General features: G+C 43.0%; 1 protein-coding gene across 5 annotated transcripts in view; it reads right to left on the reverse strand.

Annotated features, from left to right (window-relative positions):
- The window catches only part of MINDY2 (MINDY lysine 48 deubiquitinase 2), a 64,874-nt gene that overhangs the window by 27,346 nt on the left and 22,472 nt on the right, over window positions 1-15,056 (reverse strand). For all 5 annotated transcript variants that reach the window (XM_014519393.2, XM_006022492.3, XM_025202830.1 and 2 more), the window contains 3 exons: window positions 11,398-11,556; window positions 7,982-8,084; window positions 4,825-4,967 (listed from right to left, as the gene is read on the reverse strand). In XM_014519393.2, coding sequence (XP_014374879.1) covers window positions 4,825-4,967; window positions 7,982-8,084; window positions 11,398-11,556 — 405 coding nt within the window. The remainder of the gene's footprint in view (window positions 1-4,824; window positions 4,968-7,981; window positions 8,085-11,397; window positions 11,557-15,056) is intronic.

A 15,056-nucleotide genomic window follows, 5' to 3' on the forward strand; every position in this document is an offset into this window, starting at 1 on the left:
ACGGCTGCACTGGTGGTGGTGGGAGTATAGCAGTGGTGAGCAGGGAGCTCCCGCAGGTGCCGCCAGCAGCGTTGGCCAGCGGGGATTGCGGACCACCCGCAGATGCCGCCGGTGGGGTGGCAAGCAGTGACTGCCTGCGGGCATCGCCAACAGTGTGCACCCCCTATGTGTCACCCCTGCTGGAGCAACTGTTGTATTACTATTCAGGAGGCTGTGGGAGTCAAATAACTTTATGGTTCATTGTTCTTCACTCCAGAGGTATTAACAATCATGCTCTCTCGTTTTTAATGGCCCTGTGTTACACTAAATAAGCTAACTTTTCGTAGAACAATTTTGTTGTCTGCTAGCTGCTTCTGGTCTCCTGCTCTATTTCACAGCCTTGGGACTCCAGCCTTTTTTCAAAAGCACAGGTCCAGCCATAGTGTGACAGGACCCGCCTCAAAGGGCTGTTGCGGCATCCTTGGCAGCTGAATTAATCTTGCCATGGCTTGATTCAACATTAGTATAGGTGGAAATGTAGTTTAGATTAGTATAGATGGAACATCAGTATAGACTTAGGGAAGCTGGATGAGGCCTTAGGTGCCTCACTGCTCATCATAGGTAGTTTCACTCTGGCCTGATTCTTCCCCTGTCCCATGAACAGGGCATTTCTCTCAGAACAGCTTGGGTGCACCTGTCTTGGTGTCTCTACTCTGGGGTCTAGGCCCTGCCTCAGTATCCTGGGTCCTCAGCCCTCTCCCCTGTACTGAGAGCCACACCTGAGTGCTTCAGGCCTCCAGCCACTAACTAGACCCCCCTGCCTTGTGAGCATCAACTGTGGCCCCTAGCCTGCCCCATAGAGCCATGCCAGTGCCTCACATGTAGCTGGCCTCACCTCCTTTCAACACTGGCTTTAGTTCACTGGTCCCCTGGCCCCGACAGGGCTGCTCCCTCCTTTGAACCACTGGCTTTAGGAACTGAGGACCCCATTCAGCCTGCTGGGAGCTGCATCCCCAGGGACCTTTGCTCTAATTTGGTCTCGACCCTGCAGCCCACTGGGTCCATTGGCTTCAGCCCACAGAGTGCCCTTGCACTAATGCAGTCTCAGCCCCTCAGTGGTAGCCCACCAGGCTCTAAGCCCCTGCTCACAACATTTGACTGCTTGGTCTCCACAGGCATCGACCCATCCTTGGCCTGCAGCCCTAACACTGAATGCCTTGCTGGCATCTCTCCACGGCCACCTCTGCCCCAGCCACTCCCAAACTTTGTGGTCCAAAAAAGCTAACCTGTCAGGGTACACAGAGGATCCCTCCCCATCCCAACCTGCAGCCTGGGGTACCTGATCTCCAAGGACCCTGGTTTTCTCTATTTAAAAATCCCGAATTCTCTAGTAAAATTCCCCAAAATCTACTTTTTTCCTTGATGAAAATGAAATGCCACTATACATACAGGTGTCAATTGGACACAATGTTTTATTGATATATTTACAATTTGAAAGCAATTTGGAATCCTATCAGTGCCTCAATCATTATAATAAAGTAAGTTTTAAATACCTATACTGTATGTTTTGGTGTTTTTATCATAGAAAATTAGAGCTCCCCTGCCCCCTTCGCTCAACAGGATGTGGGTCCAGCTGCGGCTGTCCCCTCAAGCTGCTTTGTGGTGCTGAGCAGCTCTGATATGCTGGTGCTCTGCTGCTGCCCATGCCGTGCCCCTCGCTTCCAACCCACAGCCCTTTGGGCCCTGCCAGTGCCCCTCACTCCCTGCTCACAGTCCCCTGGCCCTGAGGGGTGTGGACACACGCAATGCATGAGGGGGGCAGGTGGCACAGGCAATGTAGTAGGGGGGCACATGCCCCCCGAGATTTTTGCACCCACAGCAGGGCACGGGGCTGCAGTGGGGCTGGACCAGCACTGGGCAGGAGCCGCCTCCATAGCCCAGCAGACAGGACTTGCTGAGTTATGGATGGAGCGCCATGCAGCCATGGGTGTCAAGTTGAGGCACCCCCACCTGGCAGCAGCAGGGACAATTCCATGTCACTGCCACTGCCATGCCTCACTTTGGTGGCCATGGTGGTGTAGCACTCCCTCTTGCACCCCCCACTGGTCCGTGTAGCACTCCCCACTGGTCCGTGGAAGAGGCTCCTGCCTGGAGTTGGTCAAGCCCTGTGCCCTGCTGTGGGTGCAGAAACCTCAGGGGGCACATGCTCCCCCTCCCCCCCATCACCTTGTCACCTCTGCCGCATCTTTTTGTTTCCTCTTTTAAAGGAGAGAAATTCACATTTTCCACAATGAATAGGAAACCCAGATTGCTGCTGATCTCTCTGAAAGCCCTTTGCTCATTCAGCTCTCCAGGGAGTTCTTCTCTCAACAATCAGGACTACACTGTGCCTCCAGCTCTGAAGCCAAGCCTGTAGCTTTACTAACTCCACTCCCCTCCAGCTACAGGATTCCTAGTTCAAGGAGTCAGTGGTGGATGTTTCCCCAATGATCAATCTAGGCCTGTGTCACTGCTGCTTGCCTCCATGAAAGCCCACAACTCTGTGGCCAGTTGTTCCTGATCAAGCAATCTCTGCACTACCTTTAACTCTGCCTTTATCTCTGCTACCTAGAGCAAGACCCAGCAGCAAAGGCCTCCTGCCTACTAATCAGCAACATTCTTATCTGTACTGCAGCTGCCTTTTACCTCACTGCCTGGGCGCAGCTTTTGCAACTTCTCTCTAGCCAAATTACTGCATGCAAGTGGTCCGCAGCATTTCTGTGGCTTTGGACCTGCTACTCTGTTTGCCTTCTCTGGTGCCTATGCCTCCCAGATGGCCCCAGACTATGGTCTCTCTACTCCCCTTAAGCAACAGGATGTAGGGCCTCCCTCTTGCAATAGAAACCATGCTAGGGTCTCAGCTTTAGTTAAGCAGAAAGGGATGGTGAATCACCTGAAAATTAGGCTCTGTCCCTGCTCTATGCAGCCAAAACTCTGGGAGGAAAAATCCTTCATTCTGCCTTTCAAAAACCAGGCACATATAATATTCTAGCAAATGTTCTATGCAAGAAAATAGTGCTTCATCGATAAATTAACTGTTATGAGAGATTAATTTGCTAGTTCATGAGACTGTAAAATATTAAAACAGAAAAAAACCACCTTATTTCTAACTGTCTTTTTATTTTGTAAGAAGTCAGACTGAGGAATAATTGTTTTACAAGGAAAAAAGCTGATGATGTAAAATATAAACAGAATTTATCCAAAAAAAATATCACAGTAATGACTGGGAAGTCTTTTTTGACTTACTCAATTGCAACTGTTGCTACTTGCAGCATTCCAAATAAACTTAATTCAAAGCACACACACTGTTATAAGAAAAGTCTGTGTCTATTGTCTTAATTTTTACAATGAAACACCACTGGTTCCATAACTTTTCCACAACAAAGGACCCATCTGGCTAATTCAAGATGTCTCTCTCCCATTATGTCCAGGCATGATTTATTTAATTTTCTAAGCAAAAAGCCAAATGAGGGTGCAGAGAGATCAGCTCCCCGCTGAAACTCAGAACACTTTGCAGGAAGCATTCTGAGTTACAAGGATCTCTTGGAACAAACAGAAATTCACTGTTGGTTCCACTGGGAGGGGAATCTAGCTGCTGGCTGCAACTTGCAGCAGGTTTCCCCTAGCAATGGCCCTGAGAGGTCAGATGAAGACATTTCAAAACAACAGCGCCTCTTCTGTAACTTGTGTGTGTGCTGCCTGCCAGCCTCTAGCTGTTTTCAGAATGAGAGGGGGGAAAGGAAGTAGAGAAAGAGCTCATTCTAGGGGTTCTCCAGCCAGCACTGGAGGGTAGGGTGGGTAAATAGGAGCCACCCCACCCTCTAGGGACAGGGCAGGGAAGGCACTCCAATACACCTGCCCCATCCTCCAGCCAGGGCTAAAAAACCCCCAGCCAAACTCCCTTTCCCCCCCTCCCATTCTGAAAAGAGCTGTAGGCTGGCAGGCAGCACACACACAAGTTACAGAAGAGGCTCTGCTGTCTCATGGAATGAGGGTTCAGATTTCCACCCGAGTGGCCATTTTTTAAGCTGTCTACAGGCATGCACTTGTGTTTGGTCATAGCTATAAACTGCATTCTGTGGCCAGATTAGGTGCAAATTGTCATTTCTGTCTGTACCCAGGATATCAACTTCCAACTTACCAAAAGTATTACAGAATTCATTTACTCCTTCATTAGTTATGTGCTAATGAAATGAAATAAATCCAGTAAAACTGGTGTTCTTATAATAAAGTGTCTTGACACAGCAATCTAGTTAAAAATCAATAGGAGTAACGATGCATAGGCAAATGTGAAAAGTAATGATTTTCTAAACATCATGATGATGTTAGATTAAATATCCAGTGATTTTTATGCTTTAAACAAAATGGGTGCATCTACATAAGACGCTACATCACTGCAGTGATGAGCTATGGCGACATAGCATTGGTGGGCACAAACTGTGATGCTGATGCCACTGTGAAGCAGTACGACCCATGTGGTGCCAAGACTGCGCAGTAATGGTGGTTACTGCACAGTCATTAAATACTTGCTTAAGTACTGAATGACTGTAGTAACAACAGCCTGGTCTGGTGCACATGCAGATATACCCAGTAACCAGTAAACTATGAAAAAAGTATTTGGTCTAGGCATAAAGTATACCTAAAATCACAGCCACCTTTCATAGCAATAATTTGGAACTCTTGCTTATTTCTGCATCATTTAAATACAGAAAAAAAAATAGCGGGGCAAACTTTTTTTTGCAAGTTCACTTTTCCTGTTTGACATCAAAGATGATAAAAAAGTCAATGCAGCATTAATAATCATACCTTATATTTGGTCATGGTGCTAAAATGGTTGTTTCTGAAGAACACACAAAGTTCTCCTTCTTGAACTGCTGAAGTTAGCTCACATAATCCATGGTATGTCAACTGAGTGGCTGTGTTGTTCAGAAATTGCTCTGCTACAAATCCTATAAAAGCAACATACACTGTTAAATGTGCACCAATCATACATATTTTAAAAATATACATCTTGTGTAACAAATTAGACTCATCAAAAGATCACTGTCAACTAGTAAAATAAATATTTATGGCCAACACAATAGATTTCATTGTAAGAAAATAATCGTTCTTTCCTTCTAAATTTAAACACATTTCAATCCTTTACTACAATTATACTCAATAAATTTTGGATTTTTAAGTCCTTAGGTGCATTGAAAGCACAAATCAACTGTTAAATCTTTTTTTTTTTTTTTTAAGACATTTTAACTAGTATCCGTGGAGGAAAGCGTACTGCCAAAGTAGGACTTCTCAGAATGTGTTAGTGTTTATTGCATGGTTAAGATGCTAACAATCCATATGCAGAGCAGCCTACTTCCTTTGGAATATAGCTTTGGTTATTACATGAAGCCTGACAGGATAAAAGCATTGAATATATACTTTTCTCTACCTCGCATGAATACTGCTTAAAATAGTTGGTGGTATTTATTTTTGTTTTAAATCACAAATTTCAGTAATTCAGGCTATTTACTCTTTTTTTCCTGGAAGAATCTGCAGATGACTGGAGAATGAGTAGGATCATGATATTGTATATAATAAGGAATGCAAAAGGGGAAGAAGCTTGTAAGAGCAAAAGTCTAATTTAGGCACATAAGGAACTTCTTACAGTTATCTAGTTCAGGGGCTGGCAACCTAAGACATGCAGAGACACTGGATCTGGCCCACAGAACCAGAAGACTTTGCCTCTGCCTACACACGTGCTGGGACCAACTGTGCCCACGCTACTACTGCTACAGCTTTGCCCGAGACCAGCATTTCTCAACCCAAGGGTCAAAAGAATATGTAAAAGGGTCACAAACACACTTTAAAAAAATAGATCAACAAACTTTAAAAATGGATTCTCCTTTAAAGGAGAAAAATGTGGGAAACTGCAGGTTTCCTCTTGCAGGTGGGCAAAGTTCCAGCCTGCAAGGGGCTGCGCGAAACAGCACTGTTCTGTTTTGACTTGAGTTTCGAGGTTTCAATGGAACAGCATTTTGTTTCCAATTTCATTTCAATTTGAAACTGCTGTTCCATTTCGCTTTGTCGAAAAAGTGACGCTGTTTCAACGTTTCGCCCATTCGCTATAATGGGGAAGCTCGAAACAGCCTCTCTCATCTGGCAGGCAGATGGGGGCCCGCACCCCTGGGAGGGCTGCAGGGGCTGTGCCAGTCCTCCCAGGGCTGCGGACCCCCAATCTGCCTGCCAGATGAGAGAGGGAAGCTAGGTGTTGCTGCCTGGGACCAGGGAGCTGGGGAAGGGAACTGAGCCTAATTCCCCTCCCCAGCACTACCATCAGGCTAGGGAAAGGAACTCAGCCCCAGTTCAGTCCGGGCTCAGTTCCCTTCCCCTGCACTGTGATCGGCTTCCTGCAGCAGGAGCTGGGGAGAGCCAGGGCTGCACTCCGGGCTGAGCCACATGGGGCTGCGCAGCCGCTGGGAGCACAGCCCTGGTTCTCTTGTCTCCCACCACCTGGCTGCTTTGAAACTCAAAACGTTTCCAAACTTTCAAAATACTTTGACTAGCCTTGTTTTGTTTCGAGGCTGTTTCGAAGCCCTTTATTTCGATTCGATTTTGCTGTTTCAAGCTCAAAATGAGTCAAAACAGTGTCGACTTGAAACAGCCGGTGAAATTTCACACAGCCCTACTGCCTGAGGCTGGAGGGAGTGAGAGGAGTGCAATCAGGAATGGGGTGCCACATGCACGTGTCAGCCAGGCAGTGTGGAAACCAGTTCCCACAGCTTAGTCTATGGGGCAGGGCATATATGATGCATTGGGGGGCATGTGCCCCCATAGTGGGCCTAGGGCTGCAGCCGGGCTAGAATGGCATGGGCATGAGCTGCCTCCACCGCTCAGCACGCCGGACCCAGCACACGAAGGCAAAGCAGAGTGGCAAAACTCATTGCTGCTGCTGTTGGGATCCCTCATTGCTGCCACTGTTGGCTCTCCAGCTCAAATAATTGCCCACCCCTGGATTACAGCATCCACCTGGTAGAAGATACCCAGGGTGTAGACCCCCAATGCAGAAAGGACTAGAACTGGCATTTTTTACTTCCCAGTAAATTGCTCTAATCATCAGAGCATGGGCTAGGCATTTGTCCCATCCCTCTGCAACCCCCCCTCCAACGCTGAGCCACAGTACCTTGCACTTAATGTTTGTTGGATGAAAACCTACAAAACAGGACTGTGCAAGTTTCTGCACAGGTAGGAGCATGGACCCAAGCTAGAATCTGGGATCCTCCCCCATTCAGGCAGCATCCACATCTCATTGAGCCACATGCCTTTTGACTCATTCTCTGCTTCCTGGCCCTTCATGTCTCCCTCTCCTGGCTGCCCAACAAGGGGAAGCTCTGGGCAATGCCTAGATGGATTTTTTAACATACTGTATGCTTCCAGTAAAATCTCTACTTGCACGTTCATAGATATTATTTTTCATACCTCAACACCAGTAAAATCAGATTCTCTTATGAAACCAAGTGCATAAAAGTCAAAAGATGGGGGAAATGGCTGAAAGTTAAAAACCTTGAAAAACTGAAACAAAGAATTGTACTAGCTGAAATGTTGAGACCTAACATTCAAAAAAAAGCACAATATTTCATTCTAATACTAGTTAATTTCTTTTTTTAAAAGAGTACATGGTTCCTATTTCTAATCTCAATGACACACAGCAGACATGAAATCTGAATATTGCCTAACTGACCTCAGACTCAAGAAAATTTAGAAAAGATTTTTTCCAGATTTTTGAATTTGAGAAATGAGAGTTAAGTTAGTATTCAATTTGAAAATTCTACCTCCAAACTGCAATCTCAGCAGAGATTTTTTAGGGTGCAGATTTATAGATGAGGTTTAATGGACATGAGTGTGTATGGGGTGTGCATGTGTGAAAAGATAATGTACTTAAACAATGGATAGAGAAAAAAGAAAACAGACAACAGCATTCACCTACCTTCACTAACCAGCTCACTGTTGTCTGACTGTTTACAAGAGATTATTTTCTCCACCAACTGATTGTAGCTACAGTTGCCAACTGCTTTCACTATGTCAGCAATCTGGGTAAGGAAAAAAATAAATACAAAACCTAAATAATCCATTCATCTTTATGATGAACAGAAAACAGTTTCTCCCTGTGGACCTCTGGAATTTTGCATAACAAGATAACATCTTAAAAATAAAAGTATCTACATAACAATTTAGCTCAGAGAATCTACCATGCAAAGGTCAGCAGGTAATGTTGGTTTAAATAAGCCATAGTCTTTGTCACCCCTGAGCTACAGTAAGACTACCTAGATTTGCCAACACAGCTCTAGTAGCATAGGCAAAACTAGAGGCAGAACCCCTTTTTTTCTGCTGGGAAATTAACACCACCCATATCAGCAACAGAAAACTTCTGCTTCCATAGGACAGAAAATACATTTAGATTTTCCCATATATTCAGCTGGTTGCTGCCCCCCCCTCTTAACAACTGGTGCCTTCCCCAAAGTGTATTGCAGGCCCAGCTGGCACAGCTGCTATAGCAGAGCATCCAGAAGTCATATGGCTGCGCAGCGACTCCAGCCACTTCCCTGTGGCAGCTGCTGTCTGCTGGCAGAAGGCTTTTCAAGTAGACAAGCCTTAAGTGAAGTAGTATACAGTGCCCTCAGTACACAGCAGAATTATGCCAATGGGAGACTACACAAAGACAATCTTTCCTTGTTCTTCTTTCTGCTTCTGACCTTTTCTTCTAGAGCTGTTGTTAAAGACAGTTACAAAAGCACCACTCTGAAATACAGTGCAACTGCACCCAGGTCATCTGCCGGAGTCCACAGACTATGAGGATTATAAATATTTTGCTTTTTTATTTTAATATGAAAAAACGTTGTTCAGAATTTCAACATGTCTTGTAGACCACATAAATACATACTCACTTAAGCCACTTTTCTTTCACAAAACTTTCTACTGAATTATAAAAAGCAGTAATCAATTGACATGCATATCCCAATGAAAGCTAAAAAGATAGCTAGCTGCATCTGGTATTCTTTTTGCAATTCTCAAAAGATTTAGCAAATAAAAAATACACTTTCTTTAAAAAAAAAAAAAAGAGACTAACAACATTGTTACAATTAAAACATGCCTACCACAGTTAATGTCTGCGTTTGTATGCAAGTCTTGAATTTAAGAAAATTCTGGCTCTTTAGGATCAGACAGTAAGTAATTTCCAGAACAGATTCCTCTAGTACAATATCCCCCGCTACAGCTTCCTAGAGAACTGAAGCTTAGTAATCTTTACGATGGACACATCAACTGATCTCAACCTTCGGGAAGGTTGTGGAAGCAGATGTTTGGGTAGCTGTGGTTCTAAAATAAATACCAACTTAACTTGTATCCAGGTTATAGCTGCATTGGTCTAGAGGCAAAAGGAATCAGAACTTATGACAGAGGTAATAACTTATTAGATCAACTAGATTTTTGCAAAAAAATTCTTTAATTGCAAATGTTCGGGCACAAACACCCTTCTTCAGACACAAGAGAAAAGACTGTAAAAGTTCTCCTGGGTAGAAATGAAAGTTCATATATCATAGGAGAGTTGAAGGTGTGGTAAAATCTTTCCAAACAGGAGATTTTTTACCACACCTTCAACTCTCCTATGACATATGAACTTTTATTTCTACCCAGGAGAACTTTTACAATCTTTTCTCCTACGCCTGAAGAAGGGTGTCTGTGCCCAAAAGTTGCAATTAAAGATTTTTTTTTTTGCAAAAATCTAGTTGGTCTAATAAAAAGATATCACCTCTACCTGGAGTTCTGACAACTTAACCTTTAGTCTTCTTCACATCCAGGATCTTTACACCCCTTTGTAAAGCGCACAGCACAACAGCTGTCCAGGTCTGACTAAAGCCGCCAGGTGTTACCCTAATATTAAATAACTAGCAGTAGTAAGAAAAGCTAGATTGCACTGGCTTGCAAATAAAAAAACAGAAGTAATTTAACAGCATCAAAACTACGGCTGCTGTAGCTTCTGTTGGTCTACAAAGAGCATCACCTATGTAGAGTACATCTGAAGTTTGCAAAGAACTAGAGAGAATAAATAAGCCACTTAATGAAATAGCTACAGTACACTGTCAAAATGAAAAAAGAATTCTGGCTATGAAAAAAAAAAATCACTTCACATTCTTGAAAAAAATTGGAGTTGTGGGAAAAAAATCTTGATATTTGCAACCCTTTAATGACCATGCCTAAGAAAAAAATCCTAAAATAGAGAGAAAATTTTAGCCACCTCTCTAGGACAGTTTCTACAAAAAACAAAATATACCACCTCTCTTCTTATCTGGATGCCGACTCAGGCAGCATAACAAACAACTTGTACTTCTCCTGCAGATAAACAATTCATTTTTTAAAACTAGTTATAATGCACTCTGTTCTAGAAATAGCAGCTACAAGAAGTAGGGCATAAACTTGAGTAAGGAGTGAAATAGCATTATATTCACCATCTTACTAGCATACAGTCTCTCATGTGAACCAAAGACTGAATTTCTAGTAGTGTGGTATCATTCATTTCAATGCATCCTTCAGACTGTCAATGCTATTTTAAAATCTTTGAACAAGTAAAAAGCAGCAAATTCTAGACCTTTGGCAGATCTAGCACTCAGTCCTTGCAGCCTAGCATTCGCTCCTTACAATAGTCCTTTAAAATTAACACCCCTATTCATATTTTTGGCTGAGAAGTCAACAAAACTTGTCAACTAACATTCCAAGCATCTAACTTAATTTTTAGGGTGGTTCCCAATAATTGCCTTAAACCAGCCCAACTCACTTGAACTGCTCCTTCAGTCTGCATCTTCCCTCAGGCCGAAAGGTTCCTTTAGCAGCAAGCCCTTCTAAGAAAGTCTTGCAAACTACTTGTCCCCTCTGTCTTATGTGAGCTCTAGCTAGGGACAGCACATACAAGAAATGGGGTGCAGAAGGGCCAACATTTAGGAAAAAAGTTGTGACACTGCTGCTCGTTGATTTTTTGCGTTTACAGCCCACAATACCCAGATAAGTTCCAAATACACTGCAACAAGGTGGGGAAGAAAAGAAGGCAGTCTTGTGCTCAGATCCTGGAGCGCAACAAAACTTCTCGGATTGGGCTGATCTGATGCCAGAGGTCACAATTACGGGTTTACAATATAGATAGTTGATATCTCTGGACTATCACTGGAGAGACAACCATCAACTCCTCTCTGTGCAACTAAAGAGGCAACTAGTTTTCAATTAAAATTGATCAGGTAACTGTGAAAACTGAAGTGCTGTATAGATCTTCAAAGCTGTTCATATTTCTTCAAGAAAATAAATAATAGTTTAGAGAAGGAATGGATTACACATGATTTAAGCTGTTTTACTTACCTGAGGGTCCACTAACCATCCATGGTACAAGGGAATATCAAGAAGGTCAAACACTATACATTCAGGTGTGTATTCAAATACTCGTACACCAGTGAATTTCACATTAACATCCAGGCCCGTCTGCAGTTTATGTAAAATAGCCATTGCATCACTCATATTCTGGCAACAGAAAAAAAATACAGGTGAGCCAAACAGACAGTGTTAGAGGACTACCTACATTTGATGGCTATTCTTTTAAGTTGAGCTTTCGAGAAAGTTGACACTTACAGAAAAACCTGCAGAAGGGCACAACAGTAGTTTCAGTGAATATTTTCATCACTAAGTTTCAATAGATAACAACACTCAAGATAATGTTCAAACACAGTAAACTTCAATTGTAACTTCACACAATGAGGAATTACCTGGAGCCAAAATGCTTTTGTTATTATTTGTACTATCAGAGACTGCAGGCACAAGTCAAAGACCAGGACCTTTATTGTGTGGACCCATGGGAAGGGATCTCTAGAAAAACTCTACCAAGACTTTAGAAACTTCCTCCCTTCCCTCAAGCTGAATCCTGAATGCTCTACCCAGCAAATTAGTTTCTTAGACACAGCTGTGAAACATCAAAAAGTCCACATCATTAGCACATACTGGAACCCAAATGACTGATACATCTACATCCACACTGCCAGCTTTCACCCTAAGCACACCCCTAGATCCAACTATCAACAAACAATAGGAATGCATCTTTCAGAGATCCAGAACTGGGTTTCTGACACTTATAAAACAATCCCCAAAACAAAAACCAGTCAAATCAGCATAGCTAAACTCAGACCCTACTCCCACCTCCTAAAATAACAACCCTGTGACAAGGACAACAGAATCCCTCTGGTTATAGTCCCCAGCTTTAATACCTTAGACATTAGATCATTATGACCTCCAACCCCTCCCAGAAAAGTGGCAATCAACTCAAGGTAACATTGGGAGACAAGCCTGTCCTGGCTTACAGATAGCTCCCCAGCCTCAAACAACATCTTTCCAGCAACAGACCACAAGCTGCCTGGGCCTTGCTACAGCCCCAGATGCCAGCAGTATTCTCTCATCATCAGATCACATCATCACTGGACCAAGCAACAGGAATTAGAATATCCATGGTTTATTCACTTGCTCCTCCATTAAAGCCATCACCTGCTGTCTAGTCAAATAGGGCAATGCTTATGGGAAAGAATGAATAGACATCAATCCAACATCAATCCCAGAAAGACACAGAAATGTGGCAATACACTTCAGCCTCCCGGGATGTTCCATCACTACCACGGAGTAGTTGTCCTCAAACAAAAGAGCTTTAAAAAATAACTTGAACATGAAACTGCAGAACAAGAAACAATCCACAGATTGGACTGTGTTAACCATGGTCTCAACAGGGAATGGATTCTTATCCCATTAGCTGGGCTAGCTGTTAACTCCAGTGGCCTTAAGTGATGAAATGCCACATTTATCTCAATTGTTGCAATCAACAGACTCTTAGCAGTACCCCCTCCCCCTGTCCCTTTCCTTTTCATAGAAAACTCTTTCTTCCAGCCAGTCCTTTCATACCATAAGAAGCAGGTTGTTGCCTATGAAAACTCTTGGTTCTCTGAACCAGTTAGTGATTCTCAACTGGGGTTAAACTGCTCATGCTCTCCCTCTACAACAGGGCTCTCTAATTAGCCTAAAACAAGCAGGAAAAGCTGCTTCATGCCACGCAGCTCTTTCCAATCCATTTTGCCCAGCGTTCGTCCAGGAAACAGGCATGGGTGGAACTTTCTGTCCACTTCCATTTCCAGGAGGAGCACTGGGAGTGCTGGACCAGAGAGCTGCAAAGCACCAGGCAGCTCCTGCCTGCTTTAGGCTGATCAGAGCCCTAATACTGGAGATGCATGTTCACATGGCACAGTACTTCCTAGGCTGGCTGTTTAGGACAGGACAGTATCAGCACAAGTTCACATCCCTTCCCGGCAGCAGAGCCTGGCTGAGAAGCGCTCAGGTAAGCCGAGGCAGCACAAAGAGTGATTTTCAACAAGGGGTGCTGCTGCATTCCAAAAAGTGGTGGTGGGGTGCCTGAAAATGTTGACAACCACTGCTGTAGGGTCTCTTATCACTGGTTTATTGCTGTTGGGCAGTGATTCTCAATGAGGGTTCTGCAGCACCCTGGCGTGCTTCGAGACCCTTTCAAGGGATGCCATGCAATGGTAGCACTGTTAGGTGTGCAAACATGATTTACAAGATAAATCCAGAGATTTCAAATAGGAATCCATAGCGTTAAAAACATTCTGACCTGTTGTGGTTTTTCTGGGTTCTTTGAAATAGAAGAATTACTCTACTATTTTTCTGTAGCCAAAAAAACCTAAGAGCTGTCATTTTCTGAGAAGTGCCTTGAGTTTAACGAGGGGTACCGCGAGTCTGAAACTGTTGAGAAACACTGCTTTAAGGTGCCACTCTGCCAAATCTTCTACCTGTATTAGTATCTAAAGACAGAGAGATTAAACCGTCAGAGCAGGGACTAAACAAATATTTTGGGGTTTGGGGTTTTTTTTCTTTTTAAAGTCGAGTTTCATATTTTAAGCCTTCAATTTGTTGGTTTTCAGGAAGGAAAAGGACAAGCAGCAGCATGTGAAACAATATTTGTTACCCTTTCTGCAGGTTCTGGTTCCATAAACAGACCAAGGAATTGCAAAATAGACTAGAAATGGATAAGGAGCACTATTGAGAGATTCATAGTTTCATAGACATTAGGGCTGGAAGGGACCTCGGAAGATCATCGAGTCCAGCCCCCATGATGTTGATAAAAGAAAAAAAAAAACAGCTAGTGAACAGTTAGTAGCCACTAATAGAGGCAATTTTACTCATCTACCACAGCGGTTATGCAGAAGAAGAATTCTACCATTTGCAAATCCCCACTGAACTTTGCCTGACATCAGTCTACATGTCACTCCTTCTTACCAACATTAAAGAAGCCAGATTCAAGTAATTCCTATCTCTTCTCTCTCCATGTCCCCAAACCAGAAATCCAACACTAGAGGAGAAAAGGTGTTTATAGGCCACCTGTCCAGCAATATCCTGGACTTCAAATAATGAAGACGGGCTAGAAAAACAATTGAACAGAACTACAGAAAAGTTTAAAATATGATAAAACTGTTAGAATTTTAAAATTAAAGTATGATTGGAGACACAAACTTGACTACTACCCCTTGAAAGCATTTGACAAGAAACAGGACTAGATCATTAAAAAAAATAAATGATACTTTTAAGTTGGCTTTACAAAATTATTTTTTCCTAGCTGAGCAGGGTAAAATGTTTGGAGAGGTTACTTATTAATATAGGAGAATAATTATATCATATAGCCACCTTTGTATAAACCTGAAAAGTAAAACAAAACAAAACAAAAACAACTTTGCTTTAATCAAAAAAATTCCCACAACCTTATTCTGAACACACTTTCAAGTAGTTTCTACTGTAGGAAATCTGACATAAAAATAATCATTATTAGAATGACGTGATCTACCTACTTCTAGAGGAAATTTGCTCTTAATTGAGGGAATCATGAGCATTTTGATGGAAAAATCCTCACATAAAGCATGTAAGTAGTTCTGTTTCACTAGGTTTATAAAGGGTACATATAATTGTGGACAATAATT

Source organism: Alligator sinensis, unplaced genomic scaffold, assembly GCF_000455745.1.
Source record: "Alligator sinensis unplaced genomic scaffold, ASM45574v1 scaffold1018_1, whole genome shotgun sequence".
Lineage (NCBI taxonomy): Eukaryota > Metazoa > Chordata > Crocodylia > Alligatoridae > Alligator > Alligator sinensis.